This window comes from Eleginops maclovinus, chromosome 17 (genome assembly GCF_036324505.1).
Source record: "Eleginops maclovinus isolate JMC-PN-2008 ecotype Puerto Natales chromosome 17, JC_Emac_rtc_rv5, whole genome shotgun sequence".
Classification (NCBI taxonomy): Eukaryota; Metazoa; Chordata; class Actinopteri; order Perciformes; family Eleginopidae; genus Eleginops; species Eleginops maclovinus.
In genome coordinates this window covers 11,157,000-11,169,241 of record NC_086365.1, presented here as the reverse complement: position 1 = coordinate 11,169,241, position 12,242 = coordinate 11,157,000, and the positions used below count along the sequence as shown (strand labels likewise).

At 40.6% G+C, this 12,242-nt stretch overlaps 1 protein-coding gene across 1 annotated transcript in view; it reads right to left on the bottom strand.

The window, feature by feature from the left end:
* The window catches only part of LOC134879111 (copine-8), a 64,879-nt gene that overhangs the window by 26,654 nt on the left and 25,983 nt on the right, over positions 1–12,242 (bottom strand). Inside the window, exon 6 of the mRNA XM_063905437.1 lies at positions 8,510–8,586. Coding sequence (XP_063761507.1) covers positions 8,510–8,586 — 77 coding nt within the window. The remainder of the gene's footprint in view (positions 1–8,509; positions 8,587–12,242) is intronic.

Genomic DNA, 12,242 nt, shown 5'->3' with positions numbered 1-12,242 from the left:
CTCGATCTGGGGCTCCACGCAAGATCTCACCCCGTGGGGTCAAAATGATCACAAGAACGGTGAGCAAAAATCCCAGAACCACACGGGGGGACCTAGTGAATGACCTGCAGAGAGCTGGGACCAAAGTAACAGAGGCTACCATCAGTAACACACTACGCCGCCAGGGACTTAAATCCTGCAGTTCTAGACGTGTCCCCCTGCTTAAGCCAGTACATGTCCAGGCCCGTCTGAAGTTTGCCAGAGGGCATTTGGATGATCCAGAAGAGGATTGGGAGAATGTCATATGGTCAGAAGAAACCAAAATAGAACTTTTTGGTAAAAACTCAACTCGTCGTGTTTGGAGGAGAAAGAATGTAGAGTTGCATCCAAAGAACACCATACCTACTGTGAAGCATGGGGGTGGAAACATCATGCTTTGGGGCTGTTTTTCTGCAAAGGGACCAGGACGACTGATCCGTGTAAAGGAAAGAATGAATGGGGCCATGTATCGTGAGATTTTGTGTGAAAACCTCCTTCCATCAGCAAGGGCACTGAAGATGAAGCGTGGCTGGGTCTTTCAGCATGACAATGATCCCAAACACACCGCCAGGGCAACGAAGGAGTGGCTTCGTAAGAAGCATTTCAAGGTCCTGGAGTGGCCTAGCCAGTCTCCAGATCTCAACCCCATAGAAAATCTTTGGAGGGAGTTGAAAGTCTGTGTTGCCCAGCGACAGCCCCAAAAAATCACTGCTTTAGAGGAGATCTGCATGGAGGAATGGGCCAAAATACCAGCAACAGTGTGTGAAAACCTTGTGAAGACTTACAGAAAACGTTTGACCTCTGTCATTGCCAACAAAGGGTATAAAACAAAGTATTGAGATGAACTTTTGTTATTGACCAAATACTTATTTTCCACAATAATTTGAAATAAATTCTTTAAAAATCAGACAATGTGATTTTCTGGATTTTTTTTTCTCATTCTGTCTCTCATAGTTGAGGTATACCTATGATAAAAATTACAGGCCTCTCTCATCTTTTTAAATGGGAGAACTTGCACAATTGGTGGCTGACTAAATACTTTTTTGCCCCACTGTATGTGTGCAGAAGAGAAGTGCAGTCAAAGTTATTGTCAGTGAGTCACACGGTTAACCCCTTGTTGTGCAGCTTGATGGCTACAGGCACGAAGGAGTTTCCCAGGCGCTTAGTGCTGTGCCGAGGTGGGATGAGTCTGTGGCTGAACGTACTCCTCATCTTGTCCAGTGTAACGCCAACTACAGAGCTAGCCTTCCTCACGAGCTGGTTCAGCCTGTCAGCATCCCTTTTGTTGGTGTTTCCCCCCCAAGCACACCACGGCAAAGAAGAGTACACTGACCACCACAGACTGGTAGAATGTCTGCAGTAGCCTCGTGCACACGTTGAAGGACCTGAGCCTCCTCAGGAAGAACAGCTTGCTCTGTCCCTTCCTGAAGAGAGCATCAGTGTTGTCACTCCAGTCCAGTTTATTGTTCAAGGTTAAAGGTTAACATGTCACCATCACATGGGTAGTTTATTTTGCATGAATGTTTTTTACTCTGCTGTCCTCTGCACTCGATGACGAGGTCAAGCCGCCTTTGTGAGATTATCTCAACTTGACCGCGTCTCATTGCTTTGTTTGTTTACTCAGTGATGTGTTGTGTGTTGTTTCCCTTAAATAGTCAAATTTATACCGGTTTCCACAAAACATGTATTACTTTTTTCTAAATAAAAAACTTTCCCTTCTCTTCTGTCTGAACTCAGATGACCTGTTCCTGCTGGGTCAATATGGACCTCAAATCTGCTGTTCTGTATATAAATTCAGCTGTTGTTGTGTTTGACTTAATTCTAAATGACGTCTGATGAGTGCAAAGGACCTCAGTGTTGCGTCATTTCCTGCCAAAGAGATCAAATAGAGGGAGCCCCTCCTTAAATGTGAACATTCATTAAAAACACTTACTGGAATGTTTCCTTTATGAACACACCCCTGTTTAGACATTGGTCAGAAATACACCTCATGGAATGTTTTACAAGTAGTAGAGCCTCACAACATTTCCCAGATACAAAAGGCGACACTGTTGAGCATGGTGTGTGTGTGTGTGTGTGTGTGTGTGTGTGTGTGTGTGTGTGTGTGTGTGTGTGTGTGTGTGTGTGTGTGTGTGTTTCATAATGTTATTGGACAGTTGCAGCTGTGTTTATAAGCACTTCCTTAAAATAAACATCTAAAACTGCACATTTATTTCAGTCGGTTAGGGAATAGTCAGAGATGGATTGTTTCCGCTTCTTTTTAATGGAATATTTCCTCTAGAAAGTGACCATTTATACTATCCTGGATGAACGCTTTGTATTTCTTGCATGAAGTTGGTTTGCTTTTGTCAAACAAGGAACTCATTTACATAAATTAATGAAGACTTTTCTTCGTTTTTTATTATTGTGCATGTCGGAGGCATGGGAGAACAATTAAGAATTTAATGTAACACAGGGTGGGTAACTGATCTACAAAAACTTATTATGAGAATCTTGTTCTTGGTAATAAAACTGAGATATAATATACTACCTTAGTCATCACAGCAGAACCAGAGAAGTATTTAAAGAAACATATTCAGAGCAGAAGAATATCATTGGACCTGACACTTGAGAGGTTTCGCAATGCCGTGTGATGATCTCCACTCTCAGAGACCCACCTGGCACAAATCCACTCAGGCACTCATTCAGACGGCCCAGAATTGAGGTTGAGGACCTCTTCTTGAATTTAATGCAAGTCTCCTTTTACTCCAGCACAATATATAAGTGGAAAGTGCTTTTGAAATGGCAGGTTTATGAAAATGAAATAGTTCCTAGAACTGATGCTCTGCATTCAGCTTGTAAAGGTGATGGCCTTATCTCAGAGATCTGGAGATGGGAAAGTAAAACTGCACCTGGAAGAAGGAAGCTTTCCTCCTGTCCTTTCTCCTTTCCATTTATCAGACAGCACGCAGAAGTGGGGTCAGAGTATGTGTTTGTATTATGTGAGTAAAATGAGTCAAATATATTCAGAGGAAGACTGGATAGGACGAATTAAAATTGGGAGCAGCAACAAATACCAGCAAGAAAAAGCAGCAAATTCATATCTCAGTACTATATATATATTTGAAGTAGAATGACTCCATGTAATGATAAATAATGACTTGAAGGAGAGATTTGCCTGTACTGTGATCTGTGAACTATCGTCTCAAAACGCATTTTACCATCCAGAGAGGAGGAGTCATGTGAAAGCCAAATAAAAACAACAGCTTCTGTAACAGAAATGGCGCCCAGGAGTATGAATTGAAATATATAGGTCTTATTTTTTATTGTGACCTCTTTAATATGCATTTTGAACTGAACCTATGCTTTTATTTTTTCTGCTGTATTGTCCCATTCCTCACCTGCCTTAAATACTTATATGAATTAACTAAATGCATAACAATGAACCACATAAATGTTGAATTAAATCACATGTTATAGCGGGAAAACAACTTGGTTAAGAATATTATTTGGCAAATTTCACTTGATATTTGCACTTGACTCTCACCCCACTTGGTTATCAAAGTCAAACATTTAATGATGACATTTACCTTTTACATCAAATGATCTCTTTTACCTGCCCTCCTGTTTTGGCAGCGTTTAACATTCATTTAAAGTGTAAATACTTGTTAACACAGCGTTATGTGTTAACAAGTAGGAATACACACAAAAAGGTACAGCTCATTAAAAATAATGAGCTGTGTGGGGTGACAAGCTACATGAGACTCACATATCACCAGCGTGTTATGTGTGACCAGTTATGTTCTAACAGCGAAGGTGCAGCTCACGTTAAAAACCTTCACTTTTTTACACCTGAATACTCAAACACCTTTCAGAAAGTAGTATCTTTTCTACATCTGATCAGAATGAAGTAGAGCGTTTGAAGGTATCTGTTTGATTTGCCTTACACAGACTGCTGATGCCTCAAATTAACTTCAGGTAAAGTTTGGAACAAAAGTGCCCAAAACAAGGAAAAGGACAATTCTTCATCATTTACTTTTAAAGTGAATAATAAAGGGATTTCTTCATGGAAGTGAAAGCAGTTTGCAAACCTTTGTCAATGTAAAGGCGTGTTGTTTTAGGGGGCAGAAAAACAAGACGCTCATACAACTTGTATCGTTTCTCACTCCTCAGTCTTAATCCTGTCATCTCACTGCAACAATATGCATGGAGAAACAGTTAAAAGTCACACACACACACACACCCGTTAAGCGCCTGGAATCTGGGTCGCTATGACAACTCTGCCGGTTCTGGGCCCCCCACTGTGAGATACCGAATGGGATTCCTCTGCTCGTTAGTTCCTCCGATGCTTGTTCTCGTTGCTCTATTTTTTTTTTTTTCAAAGGTGGTTATTAATCTGTCTGCGAGATCGGCCTCAAAATGATGCGTGGGTGTCAGGATTGCATAGTTACGGGATGCATTATGTATGTCAAAGTTTGCACAGTATGTTTGGCAAAGAACGACTGTCTCAAATCCAAATCAAAAATACATGTAACGCAACGCTGCTTTATGAACTGTGCACTGCAATTTATGCGAGTGTGTAAAAAAAAAGTTTTCCCACTTCCTAAACATATGATCACGTTGTTGTGCGAGTATTGTCTGGAGCTTGGTCCTATTTGTTGCTTTATTATTGGATATTATAGAACCAGATGTTTTTACATTTGAACACAGACGGTTATTTGAAACTAGAACCAGCCCAGTCTTATATTGTCCTTCTGTTAAACTGTGCACAGCTGCACTGTGCGGATGAAGTCAAGGGGAGGATCATCCCAGATGTGAGAAAAAAGCCAGAAAAATGTGTTTTTAACTGTCATATCTCTATTTTTGGTGGACTTTATGTGTGTTTGGAGTAAAAATCAAACCTTAAAAGTGATAATCATCCAGAAATGTCCTCATCCTCACTTCTAGGTAAAATGTTTTCCTCTTTTAAGCTTAATCACGACACAGAAAAGCACTTCAAAGTTGAAAAGTGCCTTAGGAATATCTGTGTGTGTGTGTGTGTGTGTGTGTGTGTGTGTGTGTGTGTGTGTTTGAGAGAGAGGAAACACTGTGAATCCTCTAATCAAGACACATGGATTTGCAATCAGCGTCTGGCAAGAGACGGGTAATTAAGTCTGGGCCACTTCTCGGCTACAGCGTTAACACACACACACACACACACACACACACACACACACACACACACACACACACACACACACACACACACACACACACACACACACACACACACACACACACACAAAAACACACACACACACACACACACACACACACACACACACACGGGATGGGACAATACCTGAATGATATATCAATTATAATGATAGGAACGTGAGATTTCATCTAATCTTGGACATGCTGCGAAACAATCACACACACACACACACACACACACACACACACACACACACACACACACACACACACACACCCCTAAAAGGAAACTCATAACCATAATTCTCTCAAACAAAAGAAACATTGAACATGAAATCCATGTTCCCCCCCTCCCAAGAGGCAGATAGAGTGTTTCATTGTACGTCCTTTACAAATCCATACAATCAGGCTTGTATTCACAGCCCCCGGCCTTTGTTGAGGTCGGCGTTCTTGGATCACTTGTATCTAAAATTGAAGGCCACTTAGGTCTTTCTACAGTTCACCGGGGTTTCTCTCTGACCCTGTGAACACTGACAATCTGCCAAAAGGGGCAGAGGTAAATAGTGATGGAAACTTAATCACATGAACACCAGCTTCCGTATTTCCAGTGAAGAGGATGATAATAATTTCTCTGAGTAACCTGAGTACTGCAAATCTAACCAAACAGTGTGGCAGGGTATCACTTTTGTACAATAAAAAGGCCTTAAAGGAATGTTTAAGATTCAACATGGAACACTAAATGTATGCTTAACTTTTACTTTGGTTACAAGAGCTCAGTAGGATTCAAATTAGATCAAATCCAGGTAATCAAAAACACATGTCATCAGTCTAACCCTAACCCTTCAAAATCGAGAGGTGTCTTTGTAAGTTAAAGGAATAGTTTGACATTTGGGGAAAGACAGATATTTGTTTTTTCTTGCCGAAAGTTGAAATACAACAACATGTATTTCACTCTCGGAATGCTAAATATGAAGCTACTGCAAACAGCCAGTTAGCTTAGCTTAGCATAAAGGCTGGATACGGGCTAAATGGCAAGTTGGATCATTATTTTAAACCTTTATGAATATTTATGACAGCTAAGGGCTACTTCTATTGCATTATAGATTTAAGATGTGGTAGGCGCTTGTCATTGTTTTGAATTCTGTTGCTCTTTCTCACACACACACACACACACACACACACACACACACACACACACACACACACACACACACACACACACACACACACACACACACACACACACACACACACACACACACACACACACACACACACAAATGCCCACTGGAGTTTGATTGAACAATGTAATTAGTTGTAATTAGCACTCATTAAAATTGTTAAAGATCCCCCCTGTCGTGTCAGGATGCAGGTGTGTGTCTGACAAAGTCGATCACACACCCACACACACACACACACATACATACAGACCCAACCTCGGCAAGACAATGATAGCAACAGCTGTGGCCTCTGTACGTTTGTATTTAATAAATGTTGACAGGGGTTCGGCTTCTGCACCAAATCATACATGACATCTTTGAAAACTGGGGCTATAAATGGTCTATATGACACCTGTGGTATACATCCATCCATTATCTGTAACTGCTTCTACAGGGTGGAACAGTGCTTGAGCCGAGTGCAGCTGATCTTTTGCCATCAGAGTGCTGCAGTGATAATGTTTTGGTGTAGGCCTACCTGGAAGTAAGTATCTCAAGGGCTCTCTCAACAGAAAGTAATTCAATTGTCCTATGGTTTTTTGCCGAAAATAAAATCTGTTCAGCAGCAACTTCCAAATAGAAACAACACTTTTATAACAGTTGGAGCATAAATGCAAGTGCCAGAAGTTAATAGCTAACGAGAAGCTATAATTTAGGTAAATTAGTGCTAAGATGCTAACTTACTTCCGGGTTTAGGACTCTATTGCTGTACCACTATAACCATCTAGAACGTGTACATGTATGTGTGTGTGTGTGTGTGTGTGTGTGTGTGTGTGTGTGTGTGTGTGTGTGTGTGTGTGTGTGTGTGTGTGTGTTTTTTCCATCGATGGGGCTTAAGTGCGGAAAACATCGTTTTGCACTTTGGAGGGGCCCATGGTGCACATAATAAAAGCATGTGCACGTACACGGAAGGACAGGTCTCTCCTTCTCTCTCTCTTTCTTTACTGTGAGTGAGTAACCTTCCAATGCAATCACCATGGCGATTGCTGCTCAAGTGCATAAAAGGATATGGGGAAATCGCATGCCATTGTATTTGTTTTCATGCTAAGTATAACATTAAATTATGTATGTGTGTCACACTACATCCGGAGTTTATAAAGAAATGCAAGGATGTGTCCTCTTTTTTTTTTAATATAAGACATAAGCTCACACACACACACACACACACACACACACACAAGTTGCCAGGTTGCCAGCGTTCAGTGAAGGTAGGCCAGCATGGCTTTTATTTCCCCTGACACCAGCCTTTAAGATCTCAAGGCTCATGAACGCTTCAAATGAAAAAGCAGATTGGATTAAAAAGACGCAATAAATAAGACAAAGTTGGCTATAAAAGAGCAGCATCGTGGATAGAAGTAGACAATGATGTATCCTAATTAGTGCTCCAAAAGAAGCGGACTATACTGGTAATATCCATCAAAGTATTTGAATAGTAGCTGTAACTAGACACAAGGAATCCAGAATGTGTTCTTGCATTGAACTGAACAAATACGGAGGCATTCATTTCCAAGGGTTATAAATACGAAGACGGCGAGCTCATTTAGGCGAGTATGTTCTGCTTTCTTCTTCTTCAACTTTAAATAACTTCATGTACAAAAGAAACACATGCACACACCCACACACAGATGTAGTGATCTTTAGGTGTTACATGCAGGCAGCCTAACAAGTCTGCTCACCATCGCTTTAATGAGCCTAAGTGTTTGAATGTGTATCAATACCCTAGAGTGTGTTTTTATGTGCATGAGTGTGTTCATTAAAAAACTGGAGGGTACACACTTTTCCTTATCTTCTTGCTTGAGTAACTCCAATTAACAAACAGATACTCTCAATACAAAGTATATCACCACATATCTCACTCCTCTAATGCACATTGCTTGTGGATTAAGTGAATTTCACACTAGTTGTTAAGAAGTCCCTTTGTTGTTAATTTATAGTAGAGAGAGCCAGGTGGCTTTACAGTTACTTCATACTTCTTCAGAAGGATCTATTTGTGTTTGATTCTCTCAAAAAAATGAGCTAATAAGGAGCAAAACATCTGATCTGACTCTGATAATCACTGAATTATTGGCAAACTCCCGGCTATGTGCACAAAGACTCACCCAAGAGGTTTTTCCGAGCGACTGCCCAATGATCCAACCACTTCTCCGAGAGTGCAGTAGGCCTGGCCCAGAAAATCCTGCAGAGGTAGAGTAAGAAAGAGAGTTTTTAAATAAGTATTTTTGTTATTCAGACAAGGCTAGGTCAGATCTGCTAAGGCTGGTCGGATCTCCAAGATCTGTATCCAATCAAGGCATTTTTTTTCACTGATCAGTATTTGCCTTGTAGAGCCATAATTTGCCCGATCCGATACTTTGTTTAACATCTGTTATCACACATGGTTTTTACTTGCAAATCACAGCAATGCTACAAGCTGTCGGAAACTCTCCCTTGTCAATCTCTCCTCCAATTCCATGAGCTATGATGGTGTACTGTAGAAAGGGCTGAGCCATTAAAAACAGCAAAACAACAGACTGTTATTTTCTGGTACTTGTGGTTCAGCTCAGCTGGTAGTTTTCTGTCATCTATGGTGTCCCGTTGTCAAGCATGTGCATTGGATGGATTTTTGTAACCTCTGCAGCTGCAGGTCAGGGGCTTAAAACTTGTGATTGAGACATCCCTACACTGGACATAACAAGGAAAAATCAACACATTGAATTCTGTTTATAAAAGACACAGCCATAAACACATAAAAAATACCCCTATCGCTGGTCTCTACAGAGTGCAACCATACAGACATTTCAAATCGCTCCATGTTCCCCCACTGACAGATAATACTGCCAAATAGATTGAGTCTTCCTCCCACCAGCCCTCACACCTGCTCCCTATCCGCTGCTTTCCTGGCAAATTAAAGCACCATCACATACTGAAATGTTTCCGCTGATGCTGACAGAAAGGCAGAGACATGAAAAGAAGAGATCAGTCCTGGAAACTTAATTTGTTCGCATGAAGAATTGGCAACCATCGCCGTCTGCTTGCTCAGTGACACTTCAAAATAAAAGTATGAAACACAGCTACTGTACACACACACACACACACACACACACACAAACACTTCACATCCCTCTAAAAGCTATTAAAGAAACATGCTGTTGCTAGCCAAATTTCACCTAGGGGCAGAGTGTTGAGGCTGTTTGTCATTATCGGACAGCATGTCTAATATCTGACAGAATGGCTCCGAGCAGCGCTATCATAATGGATTGCACGCTCCATTGATCAGCTTACTCTGTTATTATGTGACTCTATCTATCCATCTACCAAGCTTACTGTCAGCCTTTTTAGCTCAAGTATCACATGACTTGTAAACACGTTTGTTTTCAGAGCTGGAAAAATTACTCCGATCTTTTACTCAAGTTAAAGTAATTATGACACTGTGAAGTCTTGCATTCTGAAAGTTACTTAAGCTAAAGTAACAAAGAATGAGCAGCAACATTAACGTAAGTATCAAAACATAAAATACTGCAGAATTGTTGTTATAATATATATATACTGTTTCAATTGATCATATTTTATAATCCATTACTGTGTAAATCAGTTTGATTCTGCAACTTGAAAAGATGGAGCTAGATGTAATGATGTTCATACTGGCTGGTATATTTATACCATAGTAAATCAGAATTCATTAGTAATTCATCGTTGTTATTGAAAATATGAACATGCAAAGTGGTAATATTTGCCATGTTAGTGTACTAACGAGTGTAGTAGCATATAATCCTATTTTTCTGCTACTGCAGTATTTTGGACTTTTTTAGAACATTTGAAAGTAAAGTCACATATCACCTAGCAACAGTGGCTGTTATCCACAGAAGGTCCATAGGATGATTGTCTTTGTGAAACTATTGGCTGAAGGACCTATGGATTACCCGTTCAAAGGGGCCCTATTATGTTCATTTTCAGGTTCATAATTATATTTTGTACCTCTACTGTGACATGTAACATGCTTTGCTTTCCTCTTTTTACCCTCTGACTGAAACCAGAGCCCAGTCTGCTCTGATTTGGTTAGCTGGCTGTGTATTAGCCTATTACGTAAAATGTGTTGGAGCGCCAGCCAATACAAGCGCAAGTGTTTTAAAGTGATGGGAGTCACGGGAGTAAACAAAGGAGTCTAATGGAGGCGTTTCAGGAGGAATGGGAATATACTCAAGCTAAATGCGTCTCATCCATATTTATAAGCCCTTATCGATACCAACAGAAAAACGTGCAAATCCTTTATAACGAGGCGACTTATTCAAAGCAACCAGAGTATTTACAGATGTTCTGATCGCATCAGAATGGCTTCCTAACCATCATCTGCATACAGAGATATACATGAGTGTGATCTCATAAACAGGACATGCTTCTCTCTCCCCCACTCTGGACCTGTCCCTCTATATTCCACACTCGTTCTCACCCTGTTCCCAGGTGTGCCTGCAGCCAACAGCTCCCATGTTAAAACACCATCTAATGGATTGGCGCCCAACCCCCTTCACCCCCTCCGAACCCGAGTCACATGCCTGTCTCTTCTTGTATGAGATTATTGATCACAAGAAAGTGAGGCAAGGTGGGAGGGAAATGTGAAATGTAGAGATCAAGAAAGAGAGAAAGTGAGAGCTGGCAGTGGAAAAGGTGACACAGTTAAAGATGAGAAAGAGAGATGGGGAAAGCATGGATTTTTACCCAGAGAGACAACAAAGCGACAAATGTTATTACCAGAGGGGAAACTAAGAGCAATTCAATTTGTTTTTGAGAGACTGGGAGTATTTTCCATCGTTGTGTTCAATTTATCTACACCTAGGTTCATATAGTTACAGGGAAATACATTTCAACAGTGCAGTTGATGGCATTCATTCATCATTTTAAAGGACGAAGAAACAAATAACATTTATTATGGATCATTGTTGGAGGAAGAGGAAAATGACCAAAGTGTTACGCTATAATGTCAACATAACGACGATTTTTCACAATAGATGCTTTTAAAACGTCATGATGTCACAGAAACAAATAGTAAGAAGAATTTGGGGATTCTCTGCAGCATCGTTTTTTAAAAACAAGACCAAGAAGTACCCTAGAATTAAAGCTAGCTAAGGGTCTTTGCTTGTTTAAATGTATACTGCATTAAAATGTCTATGCTTTTCTATGCTGTTTTTTTAAGCATATGCAGTTGTGTTTAGGTTTAAACACCATGAGAAATCAATGGCAGAACATCCTTCCCTTCTGCCATTGCACCATTCAGTGTGATGCCACATAATGATACAGGACGGCAGTTTGCTGTAATGGAGGATAATGGCTCAATACAATCTGTATCCTGTCGTTCTCCATCCCTTCTGACAGGTACATGGTACTTTTATGAAAGTGCAGAAAACACAACCTTGAGTCCTGTGCCTCGACAGAGGTCTTTAAATGCACCTCTTATATTTATACCCGGTCATGAAATTGATATAAAAAGAGAAAAATACCTTTTCCAATTTCACAGGAACATGGTGAAAGTGAAATTACTCAATAGGAAAACACGGTAGAATGGTTTTCTCACCAGAAAGCATGTATAATAAAAAATGATTATTATTACACATGTAGGGTTTCTCTTTTCCTGTAGTGCGTTATATAGGTTTTTGTCCATGTAAATGGTCTGCAAGGCTAAAATCCCAAAGTTCCCTCCAGAGGGAGTTTCCCCCCCCCCCCCCCCCCCCCTACCTGAAACCCTTCCTCTTGACTCCTCTGTTTACTTCTGTTTGATAATGACATCATCGCGTAACACCCGCGCTTCTATTGGCTAGCGCTCCAGCACATTGTACATCATAGGCTAAGGGGTCGGGACAT